The following is a 21,554-nucleotide window of genomic DNA, read 5'->3' as shown; positions in this document are numbered from 1 at the left end:
TACTGGAGTGGGTAGCCATTCCCTTCTCCAGGGGATCTTCCCGACCCAGGGATTGAACCTTGGTCTCCTGCATTGCAGACAGATTCTTTACCATCTGAGCTATCAGGGAAACCCATAGAATACTACGTGGCCATTTAAAAGGATAAGATGAATCTGTATGCTGAAAAGGAAATATAAAAATCAGTCACAGAACAATGGATATGTAGTGTGCCATTTGTAAACATTTTTAAAAGGACATCAGTTCAGTTCAGTCGCTCAGTTGTGTCCGACTCTTTGCGACCCCATGAATCGCAGCACGCCAGGCCTCCCTGTCCATCACCAACTCTCGGAGTTTACTAAAACTCATGCCCATCGAGTTGGTGATGCCATCCAGCCATCTCATCCTCTGTCGTCCCCTTCTCCTCCTACCCCCAATCCCTCCCAGCATCAGGGTCTTTTCCAGTGAGTCAACTCTTCGCATGAGGTGGCCAAAGTATTGGAGTTTCAGCTTCAGCATCAGTCCTTCCATGCTGTATATGCAGAAATTCTTTTCAGTAACCATATATGAGAAATGATTAATAGCGATCACCTCTAGGGAGACGACTGGGGTTCATATAAGGGAAGGATGTTTTCCGTCTTAAACTTGTCTGTAGCATTTGAATTTGTTACCATATATGATGTTACTTTTACCTGGTGGCTCAGATGGTAAAGAATCTGCCTACAATGCGGGAGACCTGGGTTTGATCCCTGGGTCAGGAAGATCCCCTGGAGAAGGGAACAGCTACCCACTCCAGTATTCTGGCCTGGAGAATTCCATGGACTGTACAGTCCATGGAGTTGCACAAATGCAGTTTGCCCACCGTGTGACTAATCGGGCACCACGTGGGGCCCAGAAGCAGGTGAAGAGCGAGTGAGACTGCTGACGTGACAGGCCCAGAGCAAATACCCAGCAGGGAGGCCCGTTTTATTAAGGAGCCCAAGTGCAAGAGAGGGGTAGGTTGGGAGTGGGGGGCGCCCTCTTTGGGGACCAAGATCAAGGATGAGGGCTCTGCTCCCGGGGTGCTGGCATGTCAGCCCTCTTGCCTCGCCAGACCCTTTCCTGGGGGTGTCTGAGGTATCTCAGCCACCTCCTCCTCCTCACTGGTTTAATGCCACATGGCCAGCAGGGGAGGGAGTCTCTGGGCTCTCCCCTGTTGGTCCGTTTTCTTCTCTGCTCCAGCGGCCTTGTTGTAGGCACATAGCCAGTGGGGCGTATGGTGAGGGAGAGACTTAGCTTAGTTATGGTTCCTGGGAGGCAGAGGAATACCCGAAAACAGAGGACCTCGAATCTCCAGGCAAAACAGGTTGTCCCTACTCTAGGCGGTTGTCTCACCCCTCCACTAGCCAGAGCGGCTTGAAGTCCCTGCACCTTTGCAAAGAAAGGCTGAGAGCGGCACAAGCTGGGAGTCGGGGGTGGTTGCAGTTGAACTGGAGTGGGAAGCCTGCTCTGTCTGTTCCTACTGCCTTACCCCACGCAATCTGCTCCATCTTGCTGAGCCTCAGTGTCGTCTGGAAAATGAGGCAAATGGGCAGGATTAAATGCGAAAATGAGGATAAAGCCGTGTAGCTTCTCTCCATGCTCAATGTTTTATCTGTCAGACAAATAAGAATAGTACAGGATATTTACTAGGTGCCCAGCGTAGCGCTTAGTGTTTTATAAAAAGTGTCCCATGCATTCCTTAAGCAACGTATGAAATGGGTGTAGTTATGATCCCCATTTTGCAGCTGTAGAAACTGAGGCATCGGGAGGGTAAAGTCACACAGCTCGTCCGTGGGGGAGCCAGCCAGGCTGTGAATGCCTCCAGTGCATGCACGCTTTACCGCTGGACAGGCGTCCCACCTGCATGCTTAACAAACCCATTGTTTCTGTTAACATTCTTATTGTTAGCAGCATGGAAGAAAATGAGGCTAAAGTCAGAAGAATGACTGAACTTTCAGTGGTGCTAGAGCAAATTCCTTTATTCCTCTTATCGTCACTGTTAAAGTGATATACCTTGGGATGTTAAACTTGACACCATGAATCAGACCAGGTCTCCAGTCCAGGCCTACAGGTGACATAGCCGTCGCTGACTGCAGATGCTGCTGCATCGTTCCTTGCAGGTCACTTTGTAAAGAAGCGTATTGATTTCTCAAGCCTGTTTTCTTTTTCTAGGTTGGTTCATCGCATATGTGTGTGTGAGAGAGAGGCGAGTGGAACTGGGGGGAAAGAAAGAAGCAAAGAGGACAGAAACTGTTGGGAACATGTCACGTACTCATAAGCAAGCCCTAGTCTGTGACTGTAAATCAGAAACTGTAGAATGAGGAAGTTCTTTGAAATTTGCCCAAGACGTGCTCCACGGCCCCCTGTTCCTCCGGGGCCGGCTTTGGATGGCCGGGCTCTGCAGCGACGAGCTCAAGCTGTCACTGCACCGGAATGCTCCAGCTTGCCTCGGCCTGGCTGTCATCGCTGGCTCCATCCCACTCCGGCGCTTCGCTGGGCTCTGTCGGGCACCAGGCTTCCAATTAGAGAGAGACCCCACTGTGTGGCCAGCGCCACCCGCGTCCCTCCGAGCAGCCCCTTTGCCAAGGCCCGCGCTGACCTCCGCTCTGGCGCAGATGGGGCCAGCCCCACTCGCCTTCCTGCGCATTTGAAGGAGGGAGGCGGGGATGAGGGGGGGAAGCCCCTTGGGGACCCGGAGCGGACCGCGGGCCGAAGTGCAGCTCCTCAGCGCTGGGAGAAGCTGGGCAGGGTTGACAGGACCCAGAAGCTGACATTGCAGAGCAAGGGAGGACTGGGGAAGCCCTGGGCCTGAGCCTGAAGCTCAGCAAAGGGGGGGCATTTTCTTAGCAGCTCCTGAATATTCATCTCAGGCTGGGCCCCACGCCGAGCAGAGCCAAGAGTAGCCTGCTGTCTCACACCGGGCCTGTCACGGTGCTGATGGCACGTGGCATGGCCAGCTCCTCCCGGCCCGGCCGCAGGGCCCGCGCGGTCTCACCAGCCTGGGAGGCCCCTCGCCCCAGACTCAGGGACGGTGCCGTCAGCCAGCAGTGGACTGGATCCGCTCGGAGCAAGCTGAATTTGTATTAGCATAAGAAATAGAATATTAGAGAATTCCGTATCTAATTCTCTAGCAGGATAGAGAGATACCATCTAAGCTCTGAACAGCTTCTTTCTGGGTAGAGGACTTGCTGAGTGTGATTCATTACTGCGGGGCTGGTGTGTGCGTCGTCTTTATTTCCCTTTTATCAGCCATTTCTTTTTATTTTCATCCTTTTACTCACTGTCTTTCTCTGCCTGTCTCTTTCTCTCTGTCCTATTTTCCATGTCTCCGTCTCTCCCTTTCATGCTTTCTCTCTTTCTGTCTTTCCAGGTACAACATCTGTAACTCTGCCATCATTAGCAGTAATAAAGACACCAGGCTGCGAACTGACATTTATATATACTCCGGCTAAGCTTGACTAGAACCATTGCAAAGTCTAAATAATGAATAGCCTGAAAGTGGGAAGGGTCCTTTCCAGCTGCTCTTGGAATGATTCTGTCTCTTTAAAAAAAAAAAAGTTAATTTAGTTCATAGAAGCAAAAATGAAGGGTGTCTTCACTGTTGTCTCCTCTATGGAATTTTTCCTCCTTTTAATATTTGTAGTTGGTTTGGGACTTCCAGGGCTGTCTCTCCCTGCTTCCGCCTTCTTTTTTCTCTGCCCCATCTCTTTTTATCTCTGTGCAGACTGGTTAAAACAGAGAAACCCCCTCTGCCTGTCAGTGATACTCACTGAGAGAAGGCAGTCCTTCTCTAGGGTGCTCGAGAAGATGGATGGTTTTTCTGCTGTAAGCTCGTTGCCACAATAAAATGATGCACCATCTCTGTTTCTCCCTTTGCATGAGCTTGTTAGATTGACGAAAGAAATGGCCTCGTATCTCCTCCTGTGTCTGTATGTCCGTCTCATAGGGAGAATTCAGAGAAGAATCTCCAGGAGACAGCAGGGGAAGTGTTATCTTTAGAGTCAGCATTGTTTAGGATATTAGACCTGGGCAATGCCAACTCGGGCTTCCCTCATAGCTTAGTTGGTAAAGAATCCATGCAGGAGACCCCGGTTCAATTCCTGGGTTGGGAAGATTATCTGGAGAAGGGAAAGGCTACCCACTCCAGTGTTCTGGCCTGGAGAAGTCCATGGACTATATAGTCCATGGGGTCACAAAGAGTCAGACACGACTGAGTGACCTTCACTTTCATTTTCAGTGGAGACTCTGCTCCTGGACACTGCCGGGAATCCAGGTCACATCATTAGGTGTAAAGTGACCTTGCAGATACAGGCTCAGGGCTGTGACGGTTGCAAAGACTAGAACGAGCTGATGTACGTGTGGGCCTTGGTCGTGAGGAGGTGCACTCCTGGAGACGTCTCCCTGATGACACGCATGTTCCCCGCTCCTCTGACTGCCCGCGCCAGGCTCACTCAGTGCTCCCCTCCTCTGACTGCCCGCGCCGGGCTCACTCAGTGCTCCCCTCCTCTGACTGCCCGCGCCGGGCTCACTCAGTGCTCCCCTCCTCTGACTGCCCGCGCTGGGCTCAGTCAGTGCTCCCCTCCCCTGTCTCTGTCCTCACCAGGCTCACCAAGTGCTCCCCTCCTCTGACTGCCCACGCCAGGCTCACTAAGTGCTCCCCTCCTCTGTCTCTGCCCGCACCAGGCTCACTCAGTGCTCCCCTCCTCTGACTGCCCACGCCGGGCTCACTCAGTGCTCCCCTCCTCTGTCTCTGCCCACGCCGGGCTCACTCAGTGCTCCCCTCCTCTGTCTCTGCCCGCGCCAGGCTCACTCAGTGCTCCTCTCCTCTGACTGCCCGCGCCAGGCTCACCCAGTGCTCCCCTCCTCTGACTGCCCGCACCAGGCTCACTCAGTACTCCCCGCTCCTCTGTCTCTGCCCGCGCCAGGCTCACTCAGTGCTCCCCTCCTCTGACTGCCCACGCCAGGCTCACTCAGTGCTCCCCTCCTCTGACTGCCCGCGCCGGGCTCACTCAGTGCTCCCCTCCTCTGACTGCCCGCGCCGGGCTCACTCAGTGCTCCCCTCCTCTGACTGCCCGCGCCGGGCTCACTCAGTGCTCCCCTCCTCTGACTGCCCGCGCCGGGCTCACTCAGTGCTCCCCTCCTCTGACTGCCCGCGCCGGGCTCACTCAGTGCTCCCCTCCTCTGACTGCCCGCGCCGGGCTCACTCAGTGCTCCCCTCCTCTGACTGCCCGCGCCGGGCTCACTCAGTGCTCCCCTCCTCTGACTGCCCGCGCCGGGCTCACTCAGTGCTCCCCTCCTCTGACTGCCCGCGCTGGGCTCAGTCAGTGCTCCCCTCCCCTGTCTCTGTCCTCACCAGGCTCACCAAGTGCTCCCCTCCTCTGACTGCCCACGCCAGGCTCACTAAGTGCTCCCCTCCTCTGTCTCTGCCCGCACCAGGCTCACTCAGTGCTCCCCTCCTCTGACTGCCCACGCCGGGCTCACTCAGTGCTCCCCTCCTCTGTCTCTGCCCACGCCGGGCTCACTCAGTGCTCCCCTCCTCTGTCTCTGCCCGCGCCAGGCTCACTCAGTGCTCCTCTCCTCTGACTGCCCGCGCCAGGCTCACCCAGTGCTCCCCTCCTCTGACTGCCCGCACCAGGCTCACTCAGTACTCCCCGCTCCTCTGTCTCTGCCCGCGCCAGGCTCACTCAGTGCTCCCCTCCTCTGTCTCTTTAGTGCCAGGCTCACTCAGTGCTCCCCTCCTCTGTCTCTTTAGCGCCAGACTCACTCAGTGCTCCCCTCCTCTGCCCGCGCCAGGCTCACTCAGTGCTCCCCTCCTCTGACTGCCCGCGCCAGGCTCACTCAGTGCTCCCCTCCTCTGACTGCCTGCGCCGGGCTCACTCAGTGCTCCCCTCCTCTGACTGCCCGCGCCAGGCTCACTCAGTGCTCCCCTCCTCTGACTGCCCGCGCCGGGCTCACTCAGTGCTCCCCTCCTCTGTCTCTTTAGTGCCAGGCTCACTAAGTGCTCCCCTCCTCTGTCTCTGCCCGCACCAGGCTCACTCAGTGCTCCCCTCCTCTGACTGCCCACGCCGGGCTCACTCAGTGCTCCCCTCCTCTGACTGCCCACACCGGGCTCACTCAGTGCTCCCCTCCTCTGACTGCCTCTGTGCCGGGCTCACTCAGTGCTCCCCGACTCTGTCTCTGCCCGCGCCAGGCTCACTCAGTGCTCCCCTCCTCTGACTGCCCGCACCAGGCTCACCCAGTGCTCCCCTCCTCTGACTGCCCGCACTAGGCTCACTCAGTGCTCCCCTCCTCTGTCTCTGTCCTCACCAGGCTCACTCAGTGCTCCCCTCCTCTGACTGCCCACGCCGGGCTCACTCAGTGCTCCCCTCCTCTGTCTATGCCCGCGCCAGGTTCACTCATTACTCCCCTCCTCTGACTGCCCGCGCCAGGCTCACCCAGTGCTCCCCTCCTCTGACTGCCCACGCCGGGCTCATTCAGTGCTCCCCTCCTCTGTCTCTGCCCGCGCCAGGCTCACTCAGTGCTCCCCTCCTCTGACTGCCCACGCCAGGCTCACTCAGTGCTCCCCTCCTCTGTCTCTGCCCGCGCCAGGCTCACCCAGTGCTCCCCTCCTCTGACTGCCCACGCCGGGCTCATTCAGTGCTCCCCTCCTCTGTCTCTGCCCGGGCCAGGTTCACTCAGTGCTCCCCTCCTCTGACTGCCCACGCCGGGCTCATTCAGTGCTCCCCTCCTCTGTCTCTGCCCGCGCCAGGCTCACTCAGTGCTCCCCTCCTCTGACTGCCCACGCCAGGCTCACTCCGTGCTCCCCTCCTCTGTCTCTGCCCGCGCCAGGCTCACCCAGTGCTCCCCTCCTCTGACTGCCCACGCCGGGCTCATTCAGTGCTCCCCTCCTCTGTCTCTGCCCGGGCCAGGTTCACTCAGTGCTCCCCTCCTCTGACTGCCCACGCCGGGCTCATTCAGTGCTCCCCTCCTCTGTCTCTGCCCGCGCCAGGCTCATTCAGTGCTCCCCTCCTCTGACTGCCCACGCCGGGCTCACTCAGTGCTCCCCTCCTCTGTCTCTGCCCGCACCAGGCTCATTCAGTGCTCCCCTCCTCTGTCTCTGCCCGCGCCGGGCTCACTCAGTGCTCCCCTCCTCTGACTGCCCGCGCCGGGCTCACCCAGTGCTCCCCTCCTCTGACTGCCCGCGCCAGGCTCACTCAGTGCTCCCCTCCTCTGACTGCCCGCGCCAGGCTCACTCAGTGCTCCCCTCCTCTGACTGCCTCTGCGCCGGGCTCACTCAATGCTCCCCTCCTCTGACTGCCCACGCCAGGCTCACTCAGTGCTCCCCTCCTCTGACTGCCTCTGTGCCGGGCTCACTCAGTGCTCCCCTCCTCTGTCTCTGCCCGCGTCAGGCTCACTCAGTGCTCCCCTCCTCTGTCTCTGCCTGCACCAGGCTCATTCAGTGCTCCCCTCCTCTGATTGCCCACGCCGGGCTCACTCAGTGCTCCCCTCCTCTGTCTCTGCCCGCGCCAGGCTCACTCAGTGCTCCCCTCCTCTGACTGCCCGCGCCAGGCTCACCCAGTGCTCCCCTCCTCTGACTGCCCGCGCCGGGCTCACTCAGTGCTCCCCTCCTCTGACTGCCCGCGCCAGGCTCACTCAGTGCTCCCCTCCTCTGATTGCCCACGCCGGGCTCACTCAGTGCTCCCCTCCTCTGTCTCTGCCCGCGCCAGGCTCACTCAGTGCTCCCCTCCTCTGACTGCCTCTGCGCCGGGCTCACTCAGTGCTCCCCTCCTCTGACTGCCCACGCCAGGCTCACTCAGTGCTCCCCTCCTCTGACTGCCTCTGCGCCGGGCTCACTCAGTGCTCCCCTCCTCTGACTGCCCACGCCAGGCTCACTCAGTGCTCCCCTCCTCTGACTGCCTCTGTGCCGGGCTCACTCAGTGCTCCCCTCCTCTGTCTCTGCCCGCGTCAGGCTCACTCAGTGCTCCCCTCCTCTGACTGCCCTCGCCGGGCTCACTCAGTGCTCCCCTCCTCTGTCTCTGCCCGCGCCAGGCTCACTCAGTGCTCCCCTCCTCTGACTGCCCGCGCCAGGCTCACCCAGTGCTCCCCTCCTCTGACTGCCCGCACCAGGCTCACTCAGTACTCCCCGCTCCTCTGTCTCTGCCCGCGCCAGGCTCACTCAGTGCTCCCCTCCTCTGACTGCCCGCGCCGGGCTCACTCAGTGCTCCCCTCCTCTGACTGCCCGCGCCGGGCTCACTCAGTGCTCCCCTCCTCTGACTGCCCGCGCCGGGCTCACTCAGTGCTCCCCTCCTCTGACTGCCCGCGCCAGGCTCACTCAGTGCTCCCCTCCTCTGACTGCCCACGCCGGGCTCACTCAGTGCTCCCCTCCTCTGACTGCCCGCGCCAGGCTCACTCTGTACTCCCCTCCTCTGACTGCCCGCACCGGGCTCACTCAGTGCTCCCCGCTCCTCTGTCTCTGCCCGCGCCAGGCTCACTCAGTGCTCCCCTCCTCTGACTGCCCACGCCGGGCTCACTCAGTGCTCCCCTCCTCTGACTGCCCGCACCAGGCTCACTCAGTACTCCCCGCTCCTCTGTCTCTGCCCGCGCCAGGCTCACTCAGTGCTCCCCTCCTCTGACTGCCCACGCCGGGCTCACTCAGTGCTCCCCTCCTCTGACTGCCCGCGCCGGGCTCACTCAGTGCTCCCCTCCTCTGACTGCCCGCGCCGGGCTCACTCAGTGCTCCCCTCCTCTGACTGCCCGCACCAGGCTCACTCAGTGCTCCCCTCCTCTGACTGCCCGCGCCGGGCTCACTCAGTGCTCCCCTCCTCTGACTGCCCTCGCCGGGCTCACTCAGTGCTCCCCTCCTCTGACTGCCCGCGCCGGGCTCACTCAGTGCTCCCCTCCTCTGACTGCCCGCGCCGGGCTCACTCAGTGCTCCCCTCCTCTGTCTGCCCGCGCCGGGCTCACTCAGTGCTCCCCTCCTCTGACTGCCCGCGCCGGGCTCACTCAGTGCTCCCCTCCTCTGACTGCCCGCGCCGGGCTCACTCAGTGCTCCCCTCCTCTGTCTGCCCGCACCAGGCTCACTCAGTGCTCCCCTCCTCAGACTGCCCATGCCGGGCTCACTCAGTGCTCCCCTCCTCTGTCTCTGCCCGCGCCAGGCTCACTCAGTGCTCCCCTCCTCTGACTGCCCTCGCCAGGCTCACTCTGTACTCCCCTCCTCTGACTGCCCAAGCCGGGCTCACTCAGTGCTCCCCTCCTCTGTCTCTTTAGTGCCAGGCTCACTCAGTGCTCCCCTCCTCTGTCGCCCGTGCCAGGCTCTCTCAGTGCTCCCCCTTCTCTATCTCTGCCCGTGCCAGGCTCACTCAGCTCCTCTTTTCCTTCCTCTCCTCTAAACACTTCCCCTCAGGGCTGTCTAGGACTTTCTTCTCATTTCTTTACATTTCTCCGTGGAGAGCTACTCCCATAGCTCCTAACGTGGACCAAACGTCAGGACCACCCAAGAAATCTTATGGAAAAATTCAGCCTCCCTGGCCCCACCCAGAACACTTTAATTCCAGCAGGTTCTGGGGTAAAGCCTGAGATTTGGAAATTGTTGACATTCTGCCTTCAATTCTCACGCACACCTCAAGTTCAGTTCTACCACCCTGGACAGTGGGGTCCTGGAGGCCAGAGACTATCTTGAGTGTCCATTCTACCCAAAGCCTGTAGCCCTCCTATTACCACCCTGAAGGTGATAAGTCATCAGTGGGGAAGCAGACTAGATCTCCGCTCATGTTGCTGACAGTTTTGCCTACCCTCTCATTGCAGATATCCCTATTATTCCGGACCTGGAAGAGGTACAGGAGGAAGACTTCGTCTTGCAGGTGGCAGCCCCTCCCAGGTATGTTGTATTCTCCTGAAGTTGGCGGGAGGCTGGAGAACATGCCAGGCGCCATTAGCAGTGATGCTGCCCCCTTGGGGAGATCCACACATCTCTAGTGATGGGCCCCATCCCAGGGTTCCCATTTTATTGCACGTTTTTTCCCCCATTTTGGTCCTTCCCAGCTGCCCGGAGGCTCTGGGGATGGCAGCCTGGCCACACTGCTGGCATCGGTTCCTGCCCACATTCTCTTTCCCACAGTATCCAGGTGAACCGAGTGATGACCTACCGAGACCTGGACAGTGACCTCATGAAGTACTCGGCCTTTCAGACCTTGGTGAGTGGACAGTTGCTATGCAGAGGGGCAGGCTCCCATCGACACATGCAGGGATTTGTTAGTTCCTCCCAGGCCTTGCAGCCCCTCCTCTGTGAGGCTCTGAGGCTGCCAGGTGACAGTCCCTTTGCTGGAGACATCCTCCTTGGGTGTGAGAGCATCCCTGGACCCAGCCTTTCCCAGTGTTCTCAGGGCCAGTCTCCCCTGTGCCCCCGCCTGCCCCCTCGGCATCAGTAGATGTGCTGCATCATGCCTGCCCCCTCCTGGTGTTCACTCTCCCCCAAGGAGGGCCGAGCCCGTAGGACATCGTGGTGTGGGTATCCCCCCAGCTGTCAGTGGCCATGTGGTCCACCCGCCATTTTGCTGGTTCATAAGCTGTTCCTGCAGGCCTGGGTTTGGAAGGTTCTACCCCACTCAACTTGGTCCCCAGAGGTCATTGTCCAAAGGCCCCACGGTACACAAACCCCCTTCCCCCCCGACCATGTTCACAGGATGGAGAGATTGACCTGAAGCTCCTCACCAAAGTCCTGGCGCCTGAACATGAGGTTCGAGAGGTACGTGGCAGCGGCAGGTCCCGCCCCTCAGCCGTGGCAGCGGGCCCCGAGGCTGACCTTGGCGGGAGGCTGGCCATGCCCCAGGGGAGGGCCTCCACTGTCTCACCCCAGGATACCTCTCTCGGCAGGACGACGTCAGCTGGGACTGGGACCATCTGTACACGGAGGTGTCCTCCGAGCTCCTCAGCGAGTGGGACGCGCTGCAGACGGACAAGGAGGGCCCCGTGGGGCCGCCCGCACACACCTGAGCCGGGGGGTTGCGCTCCCTGCATGCGCACACCTCCACTCTGGACTCGAGGAAAAGGCCATAAACCTAAAGATGCTCGCAAGCGGCTCAGGATTTTTATATATGGACTATTTTGTAATAAAAATATTTTCTGTTGTAAGAAATTGCATCGTTCTGTGGCAAGAAATTGCTTTTGCTTTGTAGCCCTCTCTTCAAATCGTTTGCAGCGCCCTGTTGGAAAAATCCATCAGGAGTGAGGGAAGGCATCTTTCGAGCCACTGATGGGAACTCGCCCCATCACTGAAGAGCAGGAGGGAAAGCTAGATGCGGGGAGGAGAAGGCTTTGCGCTCCTGGAAACTGTTCTGTTCACAGAGGCCACAGCAGCTCCAGGGAGCATCTCCCTGTGAAGGCCTGGACGCAGGGATGCGGGGGGATCAGGCGGCTGCCTGCTGGGGTCCTGGGGAGGGCCTGGTTGGGCGCCTTTCTCCCTTTGGATGGTCAATGACATTGGTGACGTGGCACTGTCTCCTTCCTGCTTTCAGGGCCACTTAGGAGACAGCACAGCAGAAAGCGTGATAAGGTGACCCCATTGCCCATGTCAGGGTGTGGTGGCCCTTCTGACAGTGGGCCCCTTCCCTCCTGCTTCCTGCAACCCAGGCCTGGAGCTCCCAAAGCACGTGTTTCCCTTCTTCCCACCGCCCCCCCACCCCAGGTTCCCAGGGCCTTGTTTCTGGTTCTCATTAGCAGAGGGCAGCTCGGCAGCCCTGAGATGTCTGCAAAAACTCTCAGGGAATCCCAGGCCTCTCCCCTGACTACCCGCAACCTTTCCAACACAGAGCTGTTTATCTCCACTGCTCTCCCTGACTCCAAGCATCATCACCGCCTATTTCTAAAGTGTGCTAAGATCTGGAGCGGAGCCCAGCCCTTGATCGAAACAGAGACATCTTTTGTTTTTGTTTTTCTCTTTCTGCCCAAGACATCCTGTCTGAGGATAAGACGTCTCCCGCCTGCTTCTCCTAGGTGCCACTTTGGATCAGGCCCGTGCAGGCTGGCGGCCGCTAGCCAAGGCCCACTCCTGGCTGTGGGGAGTGCCGAGTGCTGCTCTCATCCTGCCTGGAAAGCCCTTCATTAAAATTCAGGAAAACAAAGGGGCTCAACACTTCAAAAACCCACTGGGGGGTGATTTTGTCTGACTACGGTGCCCTTCCCCCGGTGAGCCACCGGCTCGGCTCAGAGCAGGCAAAGAGAATGCGTGTCTGTTAATTATAAACTCAGGGATTTAGGGGCTTTGGGTCCCGTCTCGTCCTTTTCCAGAGTCACACTTTTAGCCCCTCTTTGGAATAATTCCCATGGTCACTGAGAACTTTCCGTCCAGACTGGTTATTCTTGAGCCTGCAAGATTCTGAAACCCGAAGGCTGTCTGTTTCTGGTACCTTAATCCCTGGCACGTCCAAGTGCCTCGGGACCCTGGCAACCTTGGAGGTCTTCAGCCAGCAGCTTGAGCAGGGGCTGGGTTTTGATTCCCTCCCTTTACTTCTCAGACACCTTCTTTGTGTGCCCTCCAGCCCGCCCAAGACTGCAGAGGGCCTCCCAAGAAGATGATGCTAGAGGCCCGATAGACCGATGGACCAGACAAGCTTTGACAGGCACCCCAGGGTGGTTTTCTGCAGACATGGTGGGGGATTGGGGGCGGGAGGCATGGAGGGGGCCTCTTGCATGTGGTGGGTTGATGGGTTCCTTTCCAGTTTCTCCCAGACTGGCTCATGTCAGAGAAGCCCCAGCCAGTGCCCGGCTAAATTTGGCGTGGGGTGGTAGCCACAGAGCTGAAGTTCATAGGCTGGGCCCTGGTGGGGAAGTTCATTCACGAGATTCTGGTGACTATGTAGTAATACATGCCAGGTGCTGTTTCAGACTCTATAGACAGGGAACTGGACAAGCAAAATTCTCTTCCCTCACAGTGCTTCCATTCCAGTGGGGGAGATGGACCAGTAAGTAAAAGAGGATGTCAGATGGTCATCAGTGCTGGGGAGAGGAACTCAGCAGGCTGGGGACGGGGGTTGCTGGGCTCGGGGGGTGCAGTGTTAGGTGGAGCGGTTAGGGGAGGCCTCACTGAGAAGGTGATGGGCGGGCAAAGATTTGAAAAAGGTGAAGGAAGGAGCAGGACTGGTACCTGGGAAAGAGTGTTCTAAGAAGAGAGAGCAGTATTTATGAAAGCCTGTAGTGCAGTAGAGGCCTGGCTGCTTTGAGTAGCAGCAGGAGGCAGTGTGCCTGGTGGGGAGGGGGCCAGCAGAGAGGAGATGCTGTGTCTTGCTGGGCGGCTGGGCTCATCACAGAAAAGGCCTCTGCACGTGTGGGGTCCGCTGCCTCCAGTGACCCGAGCACCCTCAGGCCTCCGTGGGCTTGCCAGGCAGCCTTGGGAAAAAGTTTCCTCAAACGCCTGCAGGACCCCTTTGTGCCTCGGCCTGGAGAGAAGGGTTAATGCCACCTTGAGGGAGAGAGGAACCATGAGCTCTTCAGACAAGGAATAGAGGTCCAGAGGCTGTGGTCAGCTTCCCCAGGCCAGGGCCTGCTGTGTGCAGGGCAGACGGTGGCACTGTGAGACCCCTGCATGGAACACTCCCTGGAAACTTGTAGCTCTGATGAGAAGCTAAAGCAAGAAATTTGTCTGGGCCAGCCTGTGGCTGAACCTGAGGTCATCTCTGCCCCTGATGATTGGCTCCTCTTTGCTAAACCCCAGGACACCTCCCAGACAGGCTTCTAGAGCTACAGGCTCCAGATGGAAACTGATGCTAGTACCAGTCCAGGGCTGCCGGAACACAGAGCACGGCTGCTCATGGAAGTCAGCACCTTTGGTGAGGGTGGCTCCTGGGAGCATGGGTGCAGGAGGCTTGAATGAAAAGATTTTCGAGATAAAGAAGCTTTAGCATCCTTGCTCTGCTTTTCCAAGCAGTGCTATGCTTCCCCCTAGCCGGGGTAGGGGAGTGGACGGGGGGAGGCAAAGAGTCAGTGGGGAAGGGGATGAATGGAAGGGGGAGGGAAGGGAGCAGTGTCCAAGAACACAGCTTCTGGAGTCAGACAGTCCTAGGGTCCTGGCCCAGTTCTGCCATTTAGTCGCTCTGGGTCCTTGAGCGAGTTCCTTTCCCCTTCTGACCCTATTTTCTCATCTCTAAAATGGGGATAATCTTAGGATTGTGATGCCCAGTGAAAGCTGATGGCTGTTAGATTTTGGAAGCGAACGGGGTAGGAAAGTGAGCCTAGGGAAAGTCACATTGGATATTTTATTGCGGCAGCAAGCACCTGCATCTCGCGAGGGGCTCCCCCCCTCCCTTCCCCTGCCTGCATCATCTCTCAGCCATGGCTAGATAATGGTTTGGCAATGGGGTTGTTTTGTTTTTAGAACAACTTTATTGAGGCATAATTTGCAGGCCTTGAAATTTACCCCCTGAAAGTATACAATTCAGTGATTTTAGTGAATTGATGGAGTTATGCAACCATCACCATAATTCTGTCTCCAGAACACTTTCATCATCCTCTAAGGCTCCCTTGTGCCCGTTTACAGTTAACCTCCTCTTCCACGCCCAGCCCCAGGCAACCACTCATCCGCTTGCTCACTCTCAAATGGTCTTTTCTGGGAATTTTATGTCAGTGGAACTCATATTACCTGTGATCTTTTGAGTCTGGCTGTTTCCACTTACCATATTTTCAAGGTCCATCCATGTCATTCCCGTGTGCCAATGGTTCATCCTGTGGATTATGGAAGGTTCTTCTCTTGATATGGACACATACCATGTTCTGCTTGACATTCCCCAGCTCCTGAACATTTGAGTCATTTCTAGTTTGGACTTAAGAATAAAGTGGATATTCATGTCCATGTATTTGTGCGGACAGATGATTTTCATTTCTCCAAGGTAGATTCCTAGGAGTGAAATTGCTGGGTTATATGGTATATTTAGGTCTTCCCTGGTAGCTCAGACGGTAAAGAAACAGCCTGCAATTCAGGAGACACGGGTTTGGTCCTTGGGTCGGGAAGATCCCCTGGAGAAGGAAATGGCTACCCACTCCAGTATTCTATGGTACATTTATGTTTAACTTTTAACTGCCAAACTTTTCCAGGGCATCAGTTTTATTTGTTTGGTTTTTCAGTGCTTTATCGTATCAGGATTAATTCAGTAAAAATTAAGATTTTTTTCTTATCTCCTTCCCGTAAGTTTTTTCAAAGGTCACTGCCAAGTTATAGGAGGCACAGTCTCCCGGTTCCTCCCTCCCCGCCTTCTTCCTGTCAGTGAGCTTATCTCTGCTGAGAACACAGAACTCATCTGTCCACTCTCCCCACCAGCCTGTAAGCTTCTCCAGGATAAGACAGGGTGTTGTTTGAGTTTCTTTCCAGGCTTTTGCATATTCCAGGAGTTCAAAGTCAAATAAGACATGGCCCGAAAGACACAAGATTCCTCTGTGTTCTCAAAGCATTGGTTTTGAAAAACACAGAGGCTTTCCAGACGAGTGCAGGAACCCAAATAATCCACTGTAAAGTGCAGATGAAGGAAGAGAAAGGGAGCTTGGTTTGTCCACCAAGAAATGCAGAGGGGGGTTGGTGTGCTTAGAGCAGGGGTCAGCGTACTGCAGACTGTGGCCCAAATCCAGCCCACCACCTGCTTGTGTAAAGTTTACTGGAACACGGCCACGCACCTTCATTTACATACTGCCTATGGCTACCTTGGGGCTATAGTCGCAGAACTTAGTTGTGACAGACCGTGTGGCCTGCAAAGCCTGAATTATTTACTCTCTAGCCCTTTACAGAAAAAGTTTGCCAATCCCTCCTTAGACGAAAAAGAAATAACAAGAGCCGCAGGCTTCCAAAGTTCAGCTGCTTGTCACTATTCAGAAAAGCAATCACAGCAAGAGTGAGCTGAGTTAGATGGAAAGAAAGGCTGGAAGGATGGGGGGATTCTGGGCTCCTAAGAGAGAGAGAGACAAACTGCCCTTAAGAAAAGGAAAAAATAAGCAAAAAAAAAAACCCTCATCATTTCCAGTTGGGACAGAATCTGTCAGGAAGCAAAAAGCTGGAGAGACTAACTGGGATGCTTGGCCTTTGGTCGTATTTAAGACGGGAGCAGGGGATGAGGGGGCAGTCTCCAGGACTCAGATACCTTGGGCAGCAGGCTCAGAATACTGGTGAGAAAGCCCAGTGGCGGGAGGTTAGGAGCAAAGGAGGAAGGGAAAGCCTGATTTTTTTTTCCTTTGGCAAAGCAGACATCAGAGAGGAAGGGTGACGGGAGCAAGCAGAGGAAGAGGCCGCCCCTCTCGTGGCTGAGCTGGAGTGAATTAATTCCCGGCATATGTTCCTAGCATCTGTCGTGGTGACCTGGACCGGAGGGGTCAGCAAGAGAGGGGACCGCGCCAGGGTGGAGCATTAGCCCCGAATTCCCCGGGGCCGCAGAGGCTCCTGGCTCCCACAGAACGAGGGCTGGCCAACTCAGCCCAGCAGCATCTGCTGCAGCTGCAGCAAACAGCACTGTGCGGGGGAAGTGCTCCCCCGCCAGAGGACACCTGCTGGGGAGGGGCTGGGCGAAGACCAGGAAGAGCCCCGCAGAAGGCTGTCTCTTCCAGAGCTCTCTCTCTGCTGCAGTAGACGCCACCCACCAGCCACAGGTCCTGCTGGCAGACAGACCACCGGATGGCACTGGGAAGGGTGGGGGCAGAGGACCCACAGCCCTGCATGGAAAGACTGCACAGGGATGGGGCGCCCTCTACCAGTCCCAGAATCCGCACCCCCTCAATCCCCCCCCAGTACTCTTCAGCCTGCTTGGTGCTTAACTGTCCCTTGGGAGTCAGAGGTCAGCATGGAGGGAGCAAGGCAGGAGGGCGCAGAGGCTGAGAATGGAGACAATCCCAGGTTCAAATCCCTGCACTTGCCCTCAAGGCCTCAGGCAGACTCCCTGCCTCCCGGTGCCTCGGTTTTCTCATCTGTAGAAAACAATTCCTGTATCAAAGCATTACTGTGTTGTTTTAACAGTGTCCCGTACGAAGCCAGCACTCAACGGAGCTGAGCCCTGATCACGCTGGTTGGACAGACAATGCCCTTTCGCCCGGATGTCTGCATATTTGGCACTGATTACACGTGGGGGTCTACCCCAAGGTCATGAGTGGGAGGCCCACAGGCTGATTTTGACCCACGGGACATGTTTGATTTGGCTAATGCACGATTTTATTCATTGTTCGGTTAATTATCGACATTTAAAATGGAAAGGTTTCATTTTTAAACCCGGATTTCCAGCTTCTCTTATGAAATTGGGAGCTCTGTCCACCAGGCCACCGTCCCTGGGGCAGAGGCTGCCATGAGCAGTGAGGCCAGAGCTCCGTTGGATAGGGCCAGGTCAGCACACCCCACCCCACCCTCACTTAGATTTCTGACCAGACGCTCCAGGCGCTGACTGCAAGACCCTGCCCCATCTCCTCACTCTGCCAGTGAGTATGAGAACTGGACCATAAAGAAGGCTGAGCGCCGAAGAATTGATGCTTTTGAACCATGGTGTTGGAGAAGACTCTTGAGAGTCCCTTGGACTGCAAGGAGATCCAACCAGTCCATCCTAAAGGAAATCAGTCCTGAATATTCATTGGAAGGACTGATGTTGAAGCTGAAACTCCAATACTTTGGACACCTGATACGAAGAGCCAACTCATTGGAAAAGACCCTGATGCTGGGAAAGATTGAAGGCAGGAGGAAAAGGGGACCACAGAGGATGAGATGGTGAAGGACAGGGAAGCCTGGTGTGCTGCAGTCCATGGGGTCGGCAAAGAGTCAGACACAACTGAGTGACTGAACAATAAATCCTGTTCCCCAAGGGCGTTCATCCAAGGCCGTGGGTATTGGAACTTGAGTCCTGACTGGCAGGCCAGTGTCGTTTTGTCAGTAAGCAGGCCCCCTGCCTGACAGACACGCTAAAACCACATGAGCTCTGGAGGAGGTCCAGTGTTACCTACTCTGGGGTTATCCCCCTCTGATCAGAAGTCTAACTCGGTGTCCTGCATGGGTCCGATGAGAGTTTGAGCAGAGTCCTGGGATACTTGCAGGGCCAATAACTGGGCCCTCAGTCATTGTCCTCCATTGAACCGTTTAAACTCTGCCCTGGAGCTGATGGCGTCTGCTCCTGATGAAGGTCCAGCTCAGCAGAAGAATGTTAGCAGGTTTGCCTTCTTTCTGTGGCTGCCACCAGTGCCTCAGTCATGCTACAGAGGTGTGACGGAGATGAGGCTGCTGGGGATGTGCCTGGCTTCCAGGCCTTGGGAGCAGGAAAACCCACCCTGTCTGCCAGCCACCAGGGTCTCCATGCCAGGTGCAGGAGGACGGACGTGTCAGTTGCACCCTTTGGGAAATTTGCTTAAAAAGTGACGTGCCTTCAGGATCTGTTTCCAGGTCCAGGCTGCGAGCTTCCCAGACTGTTGCTGAACCTGTGGTTTGGGGCTTGCCAGTCCAGGCCAGCACAGGACTCCTCTAGAGCAGTCTTCCCACCAGACCTCCTCCTGGGGCTGGCGGCAGCTTCGTCAGAGCTGCACGGCGGTCTGAGATCCTTGCTATCCAATCCTCCTTCCTCTCCTCTCTCTCCCAAGCTGTCAGCCCTTCATACCCGCCTGAAGCCTCTTCCTGTTACGTCCTTCTTCCTTTCCTCTTTATCTTTCAGTCTGGGTGTCTGCTTCCCGCAGGGCCCAAATAGAGGGCCTGGGGTGGTCCACTAGACCTGGTGGTCCAGCCGAGACTCTGGAGCAGGTCTGAGAGGAGGCAGCTGGTTAGGGGGGTAGGCAATGCCTTCTCCAAAATCCAGATGCCTCCTAGGCTCCTGTGGCCTGGCTGGGGTGCGGGTAGGTTTGGGATTCCTGGGGAGGGACGGGGGGAGGTTGGCCAGAGCTCAGTCCTTCTCACTCATTCAAGTGCCAACGTAGAACCTAGTCCAACCAAGGAGGAACTGAAGCCCCCCAGCAGGTATTTGACGAAAGAATCCGGTGTCCTCTCGGCCAGAGGAGAAAACATTTCCCTCTTTTTTGCTGAGGTCAGGCCTGAAGACTCTATTGGTGGCTTTCTGGGCAGAGAACAGGGGGTGTCATAGATACCAGGCCTGCCAGGAGATGGGGTGTGCCCTCCTTCGGAGTCTGAGGGAGGGGTGGTCATTGCTGAAGGTGGGAGAAGAGATGCCACTCGACTGTGCCCCAGACCTCTCCGCGGCAGGGGCCTGGTAGACAAGCCACCCTTGCACACAGCTGTCACGATGACGTGCTCTCCCCCAGCAGAGGGGAGGCTGCTGGGGGCTTTGTGAAGGGCCAGGTTTGTTCTGACGGAAGCTCAGCAGGCAGTCTGCACTGTACCTGAGACACACGCTTTCCAGGGGGCTCATGCAACTTTAAGGACAAAGACAATGGAACCAAGACTGAACAAGAAAGCCACCTCCTAGGGTGTAGTTGGAGGAGATGGCATGGGCAGAGGAAGCTGAAGCAAAGAGAAAAAATTAATGTAGCCTTTGGGCTTCCCTTGTAGCTCAGTCGGTAAAGAATCTGCCTGCAGTGCAGGAGACCCGGGTTCAATCCCTGGGTTGGGAAGATCCCCTGGAGGAGGAAATGGCAACCCACTCCAGTATCCTTGCCTGGAAAATCTCATGAACAGAGGAGCCTGGTGGGCTGCTGTCCCTGGGGTTGCAAAGAGTCGGGCATGACTGAGTGACTAACACTTATTCCCTTAACTAGAAAACAAAATAAATAAATAAAACCCAAACCTAGGTGAGGCAGGGGAGAGTGGGGTGGGGATACTACATAGAGGTGGGAGGGAACGTTTTAGGGGGATGGAAATGTTCCATAATTTGATTGTACAATTGGTCACATGTCTGTTTATAAAACTCATCAAGCGATTCACTTAAAAAAGGGTGATTTTATGGTATGTAAATTGTACATCAGTGAATGTGATTCTCACTGTTGTCCCCTCACCCCTCAGGTAGCGGAGGGGGCAGAGCAGCATACAGTTTTTGCAACATCCCCTGTGCCCTGGGACCCAGCAGCCTGGCTGCCCCTGAGAACTGATTCGGGAAGCAAAGAGGCCCTGCAGAAAGGCCACTTTAGCCCCTGCCCCTCGGACTAGGAGTCTACTCAGACTCCAGAGCTGGCTTCACAGTCTTTTCTGAAGTTTAGTCTTCTGTGAGTTTCCGTGAAAAGAAAAGCCAGCAAGTCTGCCTACCACAGGTAGTCCAATGTGAAGTAAAGCACAGGCATTTGGGACTCATATTTGACTTCCTAATGGGAGTGCAGGTCCACTGAGCCCAGAGTAAAGGAGGACACAGGGAACCTTGAAGACCCAAGACCGATTAAAACAGATGTGACCCCAGAGAGAACAGGGTATGCCATCTTTTGCATTGCAATAAATCTTCTGACCTGGGGGATGAGCAGGGATATAGGAAGTTTTGATGCCAGCCCTTTAAAATAAAAAATTTCTTTCTTTAAAAGGTCACAAATCCCGTTTTTAAAATATGATCTTTAACTTGCACATATTCATGAAATTATATGCATAGATACATAATCACTATGTTTAAAACTGTATATCTAAATATAGTGAATATCCTTTTTTACACTGCCCTGCCCCCTTCCATTCCACAGCCCTCCCCAGAGGTGACTGTGATATCATTCCAGAGATTTCTGTGCACTTACATATACATGGACATACAAATAGAGACCCAGAGCTTAGCTTTATTTAGGTAGTAGGGACCATTCTGCAAGGATGGCCTAGATTTTGCTTTTTCTGCTTAACAACACATCTTGCAGAACCTTCCTTGCGGTACCTCTCTCCCGCATCCTTTTCAGTGATGGGCGTTATTCTGTAGATTCGCTTGCTCACAGTTCATCCCCTCATCAGCCCTTCTATGCTTCAGATGGAGCCAGCTTCCTTCCACCCTGACCGCTCTGAGGGACCTGCCGCCCTCCAGCACTGCCTCACCTCTAGTTCCTTCTGCCCAATTCCCATCAAGCCCCTGAAAAGACAGGCAGCTCTTCTGTTCACTCCAGCTGCCCACCAGGTAGGAAATGGCAGAGGGAAGAGCAGTCCCCTGGGATGGCTGGTCCAGGACAAAGGGGGCCTTAGGAGAGTGATTGTGAGGCCACAGGGAGAAGACGCTGGTGGAAACAGGGGCGGCCTGACTTGAAAAGCTAGACCAGTCTGTGTGGGGGAGGGTGAGGCTGGCCTGTCCTAATCGGTCCCAGAGGGAAAATCAGAGTGGGAATTCCCTGTTGGCCTCTTGATCACGTGTCTAACGCACTGATGCGCACTCTGTTAGCGGGCACAGTGTCAGGCATTGTCCCCTGAGACAGCTTTGTCCCTGGCCAAGACTAAGAGCTAAGCACCTCCTGTGTCCCAGTTAGCATGTGTCCCAGTTCACGTTTATGTCCAACGGTGGCTATCATTTATTAAAAAAACAAAGATTATGGCCTCCAGTCCCATCACCTCAAAGCAAATAGGTCAAGAAAAAATAGAAGCAGTGACAGATCTTATTTTCTTGGGCTCCAAAATCACTACAGATGGTGACCACAGCCATGAAATTACAAGACTCTTGCTTCCTGGAAGGAAAGCTATGAC

General features: G+C 55.9%; 1 protein-coding gene across 1 annotated transcript in view; it reads left to right on the top strand.

Moving 5' to 3' along the window:
* Positions 1-11,114, top strand: part of IFT43 (intraflagellar transport 43) — a 108,034-nt gene extending 96,920 nt beyond the window's left edge. Inside the window, exons 6-9 of the mRNA XM_043920841.1 lie at positions 9,782-9,854; positions 10,095-10,170; positions 10,659-10,721; positions 10,850-11,114. Coding sequence (XP_043776776.1) covers positions 9,782-9,854; positions 10,095-10,170; positions 10,659-10,721; positions 10,850-10,969 — 332 coding nt within the window. The 3' untranslated portion in view covers positions 10,970-11,114. The remainder of the gene's footprint in view (positions 1-9,781; positions 9,855-10,094; positions 10,171-10,658; positions 10,722-10,849) is intronic.
* Positions 11,115-21,554: the final 10,440 nt, after the last annotated feature.

Source organism: Cervus elaphus, chromosome 12, assembly GCF_910594005.1.
Source record: "Cervus elaphus chromosome 12, mCerEla1.1, whole genome shotgun sequence".
NCBI classification, from domain to species: domain Eukaryota; kingdom Metazoa; phylum Chordata; class Mammalia; order Artiodactyla; family Cervidae; genus Cervus; species Cervus elaphus.
The sequence above is the reverse complement of the archived record's forward strand: the minus strand, read 5'-3'. Positions and strand labels throughout refer to the sequence as shown.